A 15,585-nucleotide genomic window follows, 5' to 3' on the forward strand; every position below is an offset into this window, starting at 1 on the left:
CCAGTACCAGTACCTGCAGCTTCCCAATATTGGTACCTATGTGTAGGACTGGAGCACTGGGATCATGTCCCTAGGTCTGTGCAGTGAAGTAATGAGTGACATTAATGGATCCCAGTGCAGGATCAAGGACCTTGCCCATGTATTGGATTACAAGCATTTAAATCTAAATCTTTTGGGTGACCTTCTAAGTCAGGATACTACTGTTTCAGGAGCTGTGATTAATCTTGTCACAGGTTGTGGAGAAAAAGCTAGAATTTCAACTCAGATTCAATCAATTTGCTCAGTTCAGGATACTGGCTGTAAACAGCCAGTAGAGAATTCTCCTGGTAGGGAAATTCCCCCCGAAACCTGTCTCAGATTAGGGAAGGAGACAAGAAAGGTGATATTGCGGAGCTCTAGTCTGCTATGTCTACCATGGCATGTGTACTAAAGGACCTCACGGAGCAGATTTGAAGGTTGCCTGTCAGCTGCCGTGGTGGGAGTAAAGCTGCAATCGGCCTTGATATGCCATCCTGCGGGAGAGGCTCTTCTCTCCCAATAGCTCTAATTATGTATTCAAAACATTGGGGACATCTGGGCTAAAAAGTGATTTATTTTATGTCATCCCATTACCACCTATCCTGAATAGTCTGATCTTTTTCTTTCAGGAAAGGAAAGTTGTTTTGAGCGAATAATTCAAAGATTTGGAAGAAAAGTAGTGTATGTTGTTATAGGGGATGGTGTTGAAGAAGAACAAGGTGCAAAAAAGGTAATGGTCCTTTTTCAGTGCGGGTTGATTTCAAGAGTCTGAAAGCAAAATTGTCTTTTCTTCGACATGGGACAGCATGCATTGACATTTGGGGCTTGTATCTTTGCTTTATGAAACATGTTTTGACCATATCTAGTAGAAAGCTGCATAAAACTGTAGATAATAATGTGCCCTACTGTTCTCCAGGAGACACATTAAGCTAGCTATGTATGTTTGATGTATTTCAAAAAGGAGCCAGAAAATGGACCCTGGCTTTCATGCCAAGAACTAATAGTTCTGTTTTCGTTGGCATTCCAAAAGACCACATAGGATGTTATGAATATAAGCAAAAAATGGCAATTCTTGCTGATCAAAGGCAGTGTGCTATTTGACTATATGAAATACGTATATGTCACACCTTGAAAAGGTATGTAGGACTGGAGTAGGTATACATAAATTTCAGTTTTCTTGTGCGTCCATAATTTGGCCTCTGCATTCAGGTAACTACTTGCGGCTTGTCCTGCATTCATAACCTCAATTAACTGAGCAGAGGATACTATTTGACTATGTCTTTATTATTTTTCGCTTTCCTTTGGGAAGAAGGGAAAAATTCACTTTTTTTTTTACCAGTGTGGAGTAAGGTCCGTAAAAAGCAATACTTCCCACTGCCAAACAATAGGCAGTATTCCTAGCCTTGCTATTCTACCCAAGTGCAGCACATACAGAGCCTTTGCTTGGAGGAATGAGGCATAATATTGGCTATTGGAACAATAGGAGAAAGAGTAGGAAAATGGGCATTTCTGTTCTTGCTTCCTTTTACAGGTAAATTGTTTTGACACAGCTGCCTTTTTACCACGAAACTCTCTGTGGTACTTCTATATCTGTTTCCACTGTAACTTTCTAAATTGGAGAAGTGAAACTAATTAGTCCACATGGTGTTTTAACAACCATTGACTGTTTTTGCTTCATGAAATCCGGGTTTTGTGCCCCCGAAGCGTTGCGGGTAGGTTCCCGGCTCGTCCCAGCATTTCGCAGAGTCTCAGTTTCATATATCCCTTTGGCGGACTGACGGGAACAGTTTGCTCCTTTCTCCTTCAGAAATGCCTTTCATCTTTGCGGAGAAATGTTTTCCCGCTGTAAATGATTACATTTTAAAAGCTGCATTTAAGATCAGGGGGAAAAAATTTCTTCTCTTTGTTCCTTTTCTGTTGCTTGGTGAAATAGTGTTGTATATGATAATGGCAGGAGGAGTCCTTTCGGTAACATTATCTAATTCAATGCTTTTTTCAACAGGAAACATGATTCAGAAAAGCATAAGAAAAAGCCTTTCCAGTCACTAAGAGGAGTAGCAGTATAGAAAGTTCCTTTGTGCCATTACTTCTGTGTATTCTTTCTCGGTGGAAGGAATTTTCAGATTCAAAGCATGTTAGATGCTCTGGATTAAATTATCTGCTGCAGCAGTGCCAGAGAAGTCAATAAGTAGACCAGCAGCCCTGCCTTTCTGCAGAAACTATTAATTTGATTAAGGAAAATGCTTCTGTGATTCTTGTCCTGCTTCTTACTCCACCGAAAAAGAAGTCACCATTTCACACCGTGAAAGCAGGATTTGCCTCTTAAGTTTTGGCCCTCGCATCCTGCAAGAGCAAGAACCACACAGTGCCTCGCGGTACGAGGAGCTGCTCCCAACTCAGATGATGCCTTTTTGTTATCTGCTTCTCAGGTTGTTTCTAGGGTTATTAGGAGGAGTGAGCATGGGAATGCACCCTAGTGTATACTGTGCTTCACTTTAAAGACGTATGCCCTGTCTAAGGAATAAATGGCAGCGCTGTATTAGAAAACAGTAAAAGCCTAGACCTTCTCTGGAGAGCGTGCAAACAAAACAGGAGATTTGCCCCCACAAAACACCCAAAGCCCATCAATCCGAAGTGGCATAACTGTCCCATGATGTACCCCATTGCCTTGCTTATCCCCTGAACCTTGTTAGCTGGTTCCTTCCTGCCTTCCTTCCCATAAGCACGTTGGGTTTTGTGACATTCTCAGGGCAGGGACAGTTTTTGTGTTATCCCTTTGCACAGCACTTTGCTGAAGGGGTTTGGCCTGTGGTGAAGCCCGTAGTATATGTACGTTTCTTTACACTACTTAAAGTGTAAACAGTACACTCTTCTTTAAACAGCACTTCATTGATTACATGTAAACTATAACGAGTATTTTTAAGTGAGCCTATAAATTCAAACCTATTTAATTTGAGAGATTTTTTTATTCTGTGTTCGTTTAGTGAAAAGAGCTGAACTTCCAGCTTAGGAGGTAAGAAAGTTAAGGTTTGTTATTAAAAATAATTTACCAATAATTTATCAATTGCTTCATCATAAACCAAAATTTTCATTTATGTCCTTCATTCATGGAAAATCCTGAGTCAATACAACAATAGGAAAAATAAAGGACACATTTAAAATCTTTCTATTATTGTCATTGTTGTAAAAATTCAATAATAGAAACTTTTTAATACTGTTTAAAAGATCATTGCTCTTTTGAGAAACATTTTTAGAATAGACTGTTTTTTCATAAAATGCCTCTTTTGATTGATGAAAATAAATACAATACACTGAGGAAACCACACGCTCTTATGTTTCATGTAGCATGGGACAAGCCATGGTATCAACACCTTTGTTTAGCTGTCACTTCCAGCAAAATATTTTATAAGACAATTAAAATTCTCGGGACGTTTGCGTTGCAGGCTGAGGAATAATCGTACCCTTCTGGATCAGTTCAGCATACAGCCAGGGTAGCTGCAACGCCAGGGTTCACGCGGAGGTTGCTACCTTCGGATCAGCTTCCCCGGGAAAAGAGGGAGAGGAGGGGAGAGAGAAACCGGTGTGGGAGCCGAGGGGTGCTCGGGACGGCTGCCGGCATCGGTGCGGGTGCTGCGTGGGTCAGAGCCGCCGCATCCGAGTGCCACTGCGGTGACACAGCTGTTCCCAGAATAAGTTTCTGGGGTTTTCTGCCAGGGACTCCATTGTCTTGGCATTTTGTTTTGCTTTGCTTCGTTTTGTTTTGGGTTTTGGTTTTTTGTTTTGTTTAGTTGTGTTGTGTTGTGTTTTGTTTTGTTTTGTTTTGTTTTGTTTGAGCTGATCTTTTGCCTTTGCCTTTGGAGACACAGTCGGGAAATACTCGTAAGGCAGAAAAAAACCCAACTCCTGAGTTTTTCGACTTAGGAGGATCCTCCAAAGGATTTCTAATTTGCGAGAGGAGACAAAGGAGGAGGCTCTCTGCACTGAAGAGCTGGATTTTACATCAGGTGATTCGGGAGAGCCTGGGCAAATCGGCTTCTCCTTTTGTCTCCAAAATGGTCATACTGCCTCGGAGGGAAATTGGGAGGAAAAATCATAAATCTTTGTGGAGCAATAAATAGAATATAAATGTGTATCCAGTATGCCACTGCTTTTAAGCTCACAGTCACACTGTGCTGGTCAGGTTTGGGGTAGGAAGTAAAGACGACCGCTTAGCAAATCTGGCAGGAACACAACAAAAATACTGTGAAAGATGACAGAAACTGATGAGTTTTCTATTCAAATCTGTCGCAAATCTCAGGAGTAAGGTTTTTGTATTCATTTAAGGGAAGGAGGATAGTCTGCACTTTTCGGCGTTGCTGTCAAAAAATGGCTTTGTTTTGCACATGTATTAGTAGAAGCACTTTATTTTGTTGAATAAAATAGTTGAAGTTTTGTACTTCATACAAATACATGCTGAAAAACAACATTGCTTCTATTTCAGAAATAAAATACCTTAGTATTTTAGGTTATTTAATAATATTATAATTATTAGATTTACTAAATTAATCATTTCACTTTTCATGCTTTTTACACCACAACCAAATTCAAACTTCTGTCACCGTGTTTCATTTCAAAATGTCATTAAAATTAAATCACTAAAAAGTTCATAGATGTATTTATTACAAAGTATCACCTACAAAACAATTCATGTTTTTTAAAAGACAAAAGCGTCATATTTACTTGGAAGATAATGATAATGAAATAGTAGACAAAATCATTGTTTTACTACCAGTCTAGATGCATATTCCTCCAATATGCAATAGGAAAAGCTTTCTTACAGTTTCATTAGATACTAATGCATCCAGTTACACCGCCTATTTATTAGCATTTGTTAGCATTTGTCATCCATTCTCCCACAGCAGCAAATGAGATATTAGCATTTTTCAGTGTGCTCAGAATAGAAGACACGTGTTGTACATGACATGTGTGCTAAGTGTTGGCAGGGATGGCTTTCTAAATGCAATATTTAGTAAATATATATAGAAAGAAACTCTTGCGTGGTCATTCAGTAAGAAAAAATGTACTCCTGTCTCATGGGTGTGTTGCCACTTTTGACAGGGCTGAATAGTTGTGGATAAATGGGGCATGTTAATACAGGAATAACATAGAAGGTTTTGTATGATAATTTTGTTACTTTAAATGTTTTAGTTTTGTACAATCATTTGTTATCTTAGGTAAGGTGAAAATTACTGTATATGCCCCGTGAACACACATGCGTATATATGGACACATATATGTGTGAGACTGTATATACATATACAAACATGTACATGTAGATATGTACAGATCTGTCTTGGGTTTGTTTCCCCTCCCCTTAGCTATGAAGGCTGTGCCGTAGGGTCAGACTGATAGAGATCTGAATCGGCTGCGTTCGGCCATGCAGAGAGCTCCAGTGCAGATTCCAGCCCCGTGCAGCCGCCGCGTTCCTGGCGTGCTTTATTTCTTGGGAGTGCGCTGCTGGTCTTCTGACCTATATGCAGGAGAACTGAAAATAATTATAATCCTGAGGTTTACACAACCTCTTTGTTTTCATGGGACTCTCCAGAATCATTCCACACCTCACTCCTGGAACTACATGGAGTAAATGGAGGTATACTCCTTTCACAGACAGACATAAATAAAGCGGAGGACACTTAAGTGAATTTCAAATAGAAAGATATAGCCAAAATAATGACCACTTAAAGTTTTGGTTTAAAATCTGACCATAAACAGCTGAGAGTAATCCAAAACTCGATATTGCATATGGGCATCTAGCAAGAATGGCTGTGATTTGATTTAGCAGAAGCTAAACCTTCTGTTAAATCAATCAGGGTCTTTAACTGCCCTAGCTGCCTGGTGTGTGTGCGCTCTGTGATGCTGAGGTTGTTATACTGAAGCAGTATAATGCTGGAGCTGCATGAAGTGGGAGATGGAAGCCAAGAATTTATTACTACAATTCTCCCTATTCATTAGTTTGCTGTATGACCTTGGAGGCCGTCCATGTCATTGACTCTTGGCTTCTGCAGAGACACTACGCGAAGGCAGGTGTCCACCAAACTCTTCGCCATGCCACACGTCAGATATGCTATTTACACCTCCCTAAGCCGGTAGTTGAGGCAGAGCTGGTGCCAAGCTGACTAAGAGAAGCAGGGAGCTGTGGCTGGCTGGCAGGGAGAGCAGGTAGGTCCTACCTGGCAGGGGGCTTGTGAGAGAAGAGGGAGACTGCAGTCGCGCAAGAACGGGAGGCAGCACTGCTGAGCACCACCGGCCAAGGGCAGTCAGCTGGCAAACACTGCACGGACCTGCTGCAAGCACAAACCTGTGCCCGTTTGTCCTTGATGCAGTACCCCTATCAGATGTTATAAATTCTGCCAGGAAGGTCTCACAGCCTAAATAAGTGCACAGAAGCTTTTGGAGAGTCTGGAGAACAGCATGATTAGGAATTTTTATTTTGTTTTGCTCTTGCTGGTTTATTTCCTGAACATGGTGCAATAAATGAATCTTTAGGAAAGATCTGAGTTGGAAAGCAGCAGTGTCTGACCTGGCAGAGTGCAGAGGATAGACTATCTGTATAATGTAACAGGGAAGACACTGGGATGTGGAGTTGTAACTGAGAGCTAATTGCATCCAGCTTCTGTTGCTGGTGGAGTGTAGAGACAGTACAATGGAAGTCTAGATTGAAGATGTAGAAATAGCCGGTGTCAAAGTCAGTGTTTAACACTTCCTTCGTAAGGGAAGGATTAATCTGTAAAAGTGTTTTGAAAATATCATAAGCTTTTATTTCCAACAACATCTCAGTTGTCTCTGAATTATTTTGTTGTTTGTTTTGTTCTCTCCAAAAGCAGCTATCACTCATGCATTTATCTGCAAGCTGAGATTTAGTCAGCTGTTTCTCAAGGCTTTGTAACAATCTAGAGTAAAGCGAAGCAGAACAGAAACTCTTCCAGTGGTGCTTCCTTGTGAGTCATTTTATTTTCTTCCTGAAAAAATTGATTTGCTCTAAAAGCTAGGCATACTCTGAATGTGGGCATCTGTTGATGTATCCATATTACATTTTAATTCAGATCAGGAGTGTCATGTCAAAGCAGACCTTCCAGTCATTCCCCCTTACTATGCTTTGATTAACATCCTGGACTGGTTTTAGGGCGTGGAACCAGATTTCTTTTGGCTAGAACTAAAGAACAATATATTGTCCAGGTGCTCACCAAGTGCTCTCCAACTGCTCATGGGCACTTGTTCCATGATGGCAGACTAGAGCTGTTCTGAAGTGAAAACCCTGGCACGTGGGCACTGGGTGCTCAGCACCACCTCCTCCACTCTGCAGTCCTTCTAACTGAGCAGCTCGACTTGCTGGCACTTGTCCTTCATTGGGTGCGCATTTTCCAGATTCCTTACAGTGCTCCCTTGCTGTTCATGTACAGCTCTTTAGTCTTGCTTCTTAATTAATTCAGTATTATCTTCTCTGACTCCCGCAAGAGCAACAGTTGATTGTTCCTTAACAGTTGCCATTTGACTTCAGAGAGACCTGCCGCTGCTTACATGGTTACGTTTCTTTTAAAAATCTCTGCTTTATTCTATAAATTCAACCCAATTCATCATCACATCATTATCTGGATTGAAGCAGCATTCTTCTAAAAATAATAATTATTTATACACTGACAAACAGATGTTTACCTGAGCTTCTAAAGACAGATTTATGATAGGCTCTGTGGTAAGGTGTTTGCTTTCTGAGATAGGTATAAGGTAAAATTACAGGGCTTACAGTAAACATGCTGCTGGAAGCAGTTTCACATTGTTTTCAAAATTGTTCTCCAACTTAAAATTTGAGGAGAAGACCTGAATGAAAAAAGGAGGTAAGCGTAGAAGTGATAATCAGAAGAGATGGGGTTTTGCCACTGATTTCAGTAGAATTAGGAACTTACTCAGGAAGTGCTGAAGGAGAATGAAGAAAGCCTCTCTGAGAAGTTGTAGATAAAAATGCTTGGGGAACTCAGAAGCTATTGTGATAATAAATTGCTTGTGGTTTGCCTCTAAAGATGCTAGGACACAAGCTGACCCAATGAAAAGGTGAACATGATCATGTTAGCTTTCAGAACATTGTTGAATTGAAACTATTTTCCCATGGGATTTATAGGATATTTTCCTGACGAAAGCTGATGGTTATCTTTTTTTTTATTTATGCAAAAGTTCTTGCTGATACTATAATCCCTGGTTTAGAGTATAAAGATAGTTCTTAATCAGATTTTTACTCTTCATGGATGAGGTAATGTGTGCTTTTTCCTGGTATTTGTATTTTTGGTTTATTCAGGTTCTTTGCAAATGTATTTGTGCTCGAGACAGATTTTATTACAGCTAATAGGAAAAAAATATGTATTTATTTTAAAATTGTCCCATATGGAAAAGATGTTTTAAGACCAGTGCTAACAATGAGCGATGTTATACAAACCACTGGGATAAAATTCCTTTCAAAGTGATGTGAGCAACACATGAGCTATTCTGAATCACCATGGCTATGTTCTTAACTCACCTGCCAGGGATAGTTCCACAAGGAACAAACACATTTTGATAGTAAATAATACTTTCACTGCCTTTATTTTTTGTTTTTTAATCAAGTTCTGCTCCCTTCCTCAAACTACCCACATGCTTCATGTACAGGTTATTTTTCTTAATTTTTTTCTAGAAATAATATTTTCTTCTGCAACATGCTGAAATCTGTTTTTCTTATAAAGAGATGAGAAGCCCCTCCCTTCCTTATGATCTCTTGACAAGTTTGCTGTTGTTCCTGTTGGTAAATAGATTTGCTATTATTGAGAATTTATGCTGGAGGGTTGGGTCAGAGAAACCAGAGATAAACGTGAAGGACAGGAGGTTTTAAGAGCTCTTTTTCTCTCCTCGCAGCGTTCCCTTATCCTTGCGAAAGACAATGGGTGGGTCTAAATACCAGAATGCTTGGGGTTATTTTTACATGTTGTCTGTGCTGTTCACAGCATGCTATGCCATTTTGGAGGATCTCGAGCCACTCTGACCTTATGGCCCTTCACCATGCCTTGGAACTGGAGTACTTGTAGCAGCTCAGCAGCACTTTGAAACCCCAGAGCCTCCTTCTGCCCATGGATGGGATGCCTGTGTCTTGTGTCAGCATTGGACTACAGAACTTTGTGATTTCAACATGTTGACGTACAGCTGCAATTGGTCTTAACCCTTGCCCTTTCAGTAAATGGAGGAGCATGTCTTTTTCTTCAGAACATCTGTTGACTCTGGTACTGCGAGTCCAACAAAAATAAGCCATGCAAATGTTTGAACAACTCATCTTTACCATATTTGCTACCAAAAAGAAATAGAGAAGGAGGAAAAAAAAAGGAAATAAAAGGTTCATACCTGTGAAGAAAAAAAGGACCTGCAAATGCTTTGTAGTTTTTAGACTCTTCAATGTGACACACACCGTTTCTTCAACACAGCAAACTTGATTGCACAATGAAGACTGAGATTTTTCAAAATACCAGTGGAGTAATTTTCTTGTAAAGAAGGTTTACTTTTTGGTTTCTCATACCCAGGGTACTCTGTACATCTTTACTTATTTATGAACAGACTATATTTTGACATCATATAACTGAGGATATGTATAATAGGATTAAAGGCTATTATAAGCCTTTGCCTTATGGTACAGCAACTACTTTTGGTTTTAGCACATTACAGAGTAGTTTAAAATATGTCTAATTTAAACTAATAGGTACATCACTGAGACAATCATGTACAGGAAGAATTTTTTGTGTAAATTTGTAATAATGAATGATTCTTTTACATATTGTTAAGGTAAATGCTATTGAAAGATAGTAATGCCTTGTTGGTGAAGAATGAGGCCACATGTGCACAAACTGTTGTGCAGTGCCTTATCAATGCGTTGGATATAAATATGTAGATAATGGATTTTTTTAGATAAATTTGTCAAGACCAAAAGCATGGATGTCAAGTGTCAATAAGAATTGGGTTTTGTTCTTCTCAGCTGTTTCTCTACCTTTTTCTTCTCTCACCTACTCTGATTATGAAAAGATTGATTTCTTTCCCCCCACGAAGGAAATATAGATAAAACACAACTGAAGAGGAGTCCTTTGCTGTCTTCTGTTTCCTCTTTTAAAGATAACGTATTAACCCTTTTTTAAAGTATTGAAAAATGAATTAGCAGATTCATTCCATAAAGAAATAGAGAACACAAATATATTTTAAGACATGACTTAAACTGGAATCTTGGTACCGAATAGTTGTTGTCTCATCCAAAAATGAAGGAACTATCATCATTGTTATTTTTAGAAATTAGAAATGGGAATATTTTGGAGAAATTGAACAAGAATACTCATATACCTTTAAGTTTTTTAATCCTCTTCCACCAGGAGTCAGATTTTCCTAAGATATAACATCCATTGCCGGCAATGGAAATACTGAAATAGTTATCGCCAAGGAGTTAAAATTTGCTTTTGTCTATACCCATTTACAGGACAAACCTAGACTGTATCTGTCTGTGACTTGTGACTTTTCTAATCTTGAAGGCCATGAGCTACTTGGTCAGATAAACTGTTAGTCTGACTTTTCGGCTTGAATTGTACCAATTCCCTTTACCTGATTTAAATCTCTTCATTAAAAAGAAGCCTTGGCTTTGTTGGTTCATTCTCCAGTTTTTCTTCTTGTTTTCTTTTGCTAAAAACACCAGCCTTGAAACAGCTACCTGCAAAGCTACAAAGCACCAATGTAGCTACACAACAACACCCTTCTCTATTGGAGGAATCATATTGCTGCTAGAATTCAATGTTTGTGGATTGCTTTATTACCAACAGAGAGGTTTTTATCCTACCAAGACTTGCACATATGCTTTACTTCACCCAGTATGAGTGCTGAAATTCATGCAGTACTCACATACGTACATAAAGCACGTTGTGAGTAGTTTTTAGAATTAAGACTATAATTAGCCTTTTTTTTCCTCAAGCAAAGTAGACAGTGATGGGGGGTTGGTTGTCTTTTTTTTTTTTTTTTTTTTGGCTCTTTTCAATTTTTAGTCACTCGCGGACTGAAAAAAACAGTTTATCTGGGCCTTATTGTACAAAAAGTGTGTTGTGTCCACAATTGTGTACAGAATTTTTCTTCATTAATTTTGTTTTAAATTAATAAAATTGATTTGTGAACGTACTAAACAATTGTCTGGTATGCAAGTCTATGATATTTCTTCCCTCTAGGTCGGGAACGAGGAGACATCTCTCATCTCTTTGCTGTCACAAGACAGAAGTTGTTCACCTGCTTGTGCCCAGCTGGGACGTTAAATAGGATAAAAAATATTTGCATCTAGTTTACAAAGGGCTCAGTTAGTTAGGCAGCAGTTGTTTTGCTTATCAGCAGGAGCTAGAGAAGGTCAGTGCAGAATAGGGACTTGGTGCATGGAGTCCTGGAAATATGTGCCTAAGAGACTCATCGAAATAAGGTGCAGTGCCTCTGAATGTCATCCGAAGCAATCCATGTGCTGAATGGATGAGTCCCATTGTTCAGACATCTCACTCAGGGCTACAGCAAGCCTCCCATCCTCTGAGGATCTACAGGCCTGAACGTCCCTGGGAATTCAGGACCGGTATTTATCTTTCGCAAGCATGGAGCAGGGCTGCCCTTTAAATCAGGGGAAGAGTGGCAGTGCCCACCATTTTATAGCAGACGCTTTATTGCAGACCCATGAAGTATTGGTCCAGAGTGTGGGTTTGATTCGCTCTTCCAAGGAGAGGGAGGGGCATGCCCAAACCCACATCTTGCCTTCCACAAGTTTATCCTAATTAACAACTTTTAGACTAATCTGCCAAAGAAACATCCTCCCTCCTCCTCCTGCTGCTGTGCCACCCTGCCAAAGGGATTAGTTGAGCCAGAGACTGTATAAAAGAAGTCAGTGAACCAAAGAGTGAGTATGGCTGCACTGAAGGGAAAAGCAGGATCAGCCAGGAGGAGAAAATGTGTTGATCCACCATGTGTGGTTGTTTTGCAATGGCTGGTGAAGAGCCCTCTTTGCTCCTCCACCCATGAGTGAGAGCCTTGAATGGAGGCTACTGGCCACTTGTGCTCACTTTCTGGTCTAGTGAGACCTGAGTTTTGTTGCTACACTGTGGTACAGCTTCAAAAGGAGAGATGGGCAGTGCCGCAAACTAAGAAAGGCATGGCTTAGTCAAGTATGGGTTTGTGTCTTCTCAGAGAGAAAAGGGATTAAGTCAGCATAACGTCTTTTTTGAACTAATTGTCCAATTATAACAGTAGTGACCAAAAGGCGTAGAATTAACTGATGTCTGCCATGTTTTCTGAGCAACTTGATCCTACTGGTGTCTGAGGTGCTGGAAGTGCCTGGCAAGTCAGGTCCTTAGGACATTTAGGAGAAGAAATGTCTACTTTCCAACTCTCTGATGGCCCTGGGAGTGAGCGGGAACCAAGACTGGGCAAATAAATGCAAATAACTCTTAACTTTACAAACCACAGTATCTGATAATTTCAGGTAAGGAACAGGGTGATAGTTTTGTTGTAGAGTCTGCCTGAGTCTCACTTTAGCTAACTTGAATTCTTTCTGTATCTAGCCTTTAGCATCTCCCTCAGTCCTGTGGAAGAGGAAAATAACCTGAATAAAGGGTTATGGGCAACAAAGTAAGCTGTAGTATTATCAACCTCCATGAGCCAAACACCTTTCCTTTCTTTATCTTCTGCACTTTCGCCTTTCCTCCAACAAATGTTTACTTGGGTTTTGCTGCAGTGTAGCTTGTTCTTGGGCAGTGCTTGTTGCAAGACCTCCAGTCCCACTATGTGTGAAGGACGCAGATCCACTCTGCCACCAGGTGCTAGGAATTGTCTTCCCTTAGGCAGTGGCTTGCCCTCAGAAGGCTCAAAGTGGAATTTTCTCTGTTACAGAAAAGTTGAACAAATTCTTCCAAACAGTAGAACTCTGGAACAAGCATAGTGGCTGTAATTCCATGAGGTTTTGCAATTTGTTTCTGCAAATGATGAACAAAGCGTCTGAGGTTTGCTGTTTCTTGTGATTACTAGGATAGGGGTCTTTTGGAGACAGAAATCCCCTTGCCAGCTGGCCACGCTTTAAAAAGCCACCTCTAAAGCTATCATCTCCTCCCCTTGATGCACTGAATGCAGTGCTCAGGTGTGCTCCTGCACTGCCCATGAAAATGCACTGACTGTTCTATTGAACTCATTTTAGAGGGTTTGGTGTTTAGGCTGGTGGATGATCACAATGTTTTACAGACATTCTCTTTCATCATTGCTTCTGATCTCAGATTAGTCTTAAACCAAGAACGTGAAATTGCAAGTGTTGCTTAGCTCCAAATATTTGCTTCCAGAACCCTGGAAGTCCTGTAGCTAAACATTATCTGACATGACTGATGGAGGCTATGTAGCCTAAATATTCTACACCGTGAATCAGCTCCTTTGATACAAGAATACACATACTTGTATTAAAAAGTGTTGCCTAAGGTCCCCCATTTATTTTAAACTTTTGCATCTTAAAATTATTATATGTACAGTACTATTGCTGGTTTTGAGGCAAAAGAAGCCAGATAGATACAATATATTATTCTGCTGTAATCCATTAGAGCATTGAGTTTACAGTGGCAAATCACAATTACAGCTTTACAAACTTTTACTTATAATGTGAAGATGAAATTGAGCTTTTTGTTTATATTTCCATCCCTTTCTTTTAAAGCTGACAACGTAACAAATGGAAGCAAAGCCAAGCCCAACCAAGGAACTGCTTCTATGTATTTGGCACCAACATGGAAGTTAGATGCTCAGAGTTAAATTATGTCTATATGTTTTCAGCACCACACCAATGGTGCTACCCACTGCAATAGGCACCTAAATCCCCTCTGAAGGCAGTGGCTTTCTTTTCTGAGCCTCTCAATGCTCAGAAAATTAATTCTTTTTTAAGGAACTTCATATGAAGACCCTACTTAAATCGAAATCTTGTAAGAAAGCAGGGATTCCTGTAGAGTGAAGGGCATCATGTTATGATGTAGGTAGCTCATAAGCTTGGGAGCTGCTTTCTGGAACATGCCAGTACTGCTTGAAGTTTCAATTTCTCAGATGCTCACTGATAACAATGTTCAGCTGTAATAGCCTTAGTTCTAAGAATAAAACGCATCAAAATCATTAGAGCTATGTAACTTTGAAGTAGTGCCAAGAAAGTAAAATTAGTAATTATTATGTATGTCTTTCATGACTGAAAAGCATGCTCAGTGAGTGGTATCTTTGCCTCAAAAATACTTGCAATGCAAGCCAATAAAATATTGTTAGAAATTCTCTTTTGTCTTTTCCTTCAAATTTCTGCTTCTCTCAGTGTTGTGATTCTTCAATTCTGCCCTGCAACATGGGTAGAGGATGGGTGTCGAGACATGTTGCTTTGTGTCATATGCTAAGGGAGAGGCACAGTCCTGCACCAGTCTTCCTCTGTTCTTTGTCAATGGCAAGCCTGCACAGCTGCCACTTTTGTCGTTCTCCTTTTAGCCAGGGACTGGCTCTAACAAAACCGTCCAGCTCTCTTGTGCCAGCAAAGGGCTAGAAGAAAAAGGGAAAAAGCAGGGGAAAACACTCGTCTCCCAGGTTGGAAAAAAAGGGAGAGGTGTGAGGGTTGCAAGGCTCCAAAGAGGGTCTGTAAGTAACCAGGGAGGGTCACTGAGCGGAGCACCCACCACTCTCAGGTGGCCTCCCAGCACCTGGCTCTACCCAGGGATGTGATGGGACAAGGGACTGGTGAGAGGCCCCACAGTCTCTTGGCTACCCTATCCCACCGGCTTCATGGTGTGGATGGCCAGCTTGGCCATGGCAAGGAGGACAAGGACGTGCTGTAACTCGAGATGGGCCTCAGATGAGGATGGTGTAAATCAAGAGGAGGCTGGTTGCGGTCCCTCTTCTAGCTCCTCCTGAACCTCTTGCCCTGTCCCCACTACCTCTGCACAGCTGCAGCATAGCCTCTCACCGTGTGCCAGGAAGGCCACAGCAGGACACGGAAATCTGTGGGATATGTGTCCTGGAGTCCCTCCACAGCCTATTAACTCTGTGAACCTATATATATAAATATATATACTCATACACACACACGCACGCACATATATGCATATGTTGCCAAGGTTGGTTATGACAGCAGAATTAAAATGGTGTGTCATTGAGCTTGTTGACTGATGGACTTTAAAGCAAATGGTTTGCAATAGAAAACACCCCTTTTACTCTCATTCTCCGGTAGAGCTATAAGAGATAAATAAAAACTCTTACTTTTGCCTCCCCAAATCATCCTTCTTTATAGCTGTTTGTTGGCATTTCACTTTATGTTAGTGCAAATAAACTTTCACATTCTGATACACTGGGGAAAAATATATTTTTAATTCTGTACCAACATTCTACATTGCCATTTCTGGATTTTAAGTGGCTATTAGTTCCTGCTAATGGTGTTAGAATAACAGGAGAAGGAAAACAAAAGATTTGGATTTATCCAAAGGAAAATACAGCTCTGCCAGCTCTCATGAAAGCCACCTGACG

General features: G+C 40.4%; 1 protein-coding gene across 9 annotated transcripts in view; it reads left to right on the forward strand.

Moving 5' to 3' along the window:
* Positions 1-9,782, forward strand: part of EYA1 (EYA transcriptional coactivator and phosphatase 1) — a 90,762-nt gene extending 80,980 nt beyond the window's left edge. For all 9 annotated transcript variants that reach the window (XM_072851234.1, XM_072851238.1, XM_072851240.1 and 6 more), the window contains 2 exons: positions 648-748; positions 9,024-9,782. In XM_072851234.1, the coding sequence (XP_072707335.1) occupies positions 648-748; positions 9,024-9,104 (182 nt within the window). In that variant the 3' untranslated portion in view covers positions 9,105-9,782. The remainder of the gene's footprint in view (positions 1-647; positions 749-9,023) is intronic.
* Positions 9,783-15,585: the final 5,803 nt, after the last annotated feature.

The sequence above is a fragment of the Ciconia boyciana genome, chromosome 2 (genome assembly GCF_034638445.1).
Source record: "Ciconia boyciana chromosome 2, ASM3463844v1, whole genome shotgun sequence".
In the NCBI taxonomy this organism is placed as follows: Eukaryota; Metazoa; Chordata; class Aves; order Ciconiiformes; family Ciconiidae; genus Ciconia; species Ciconia boyciana.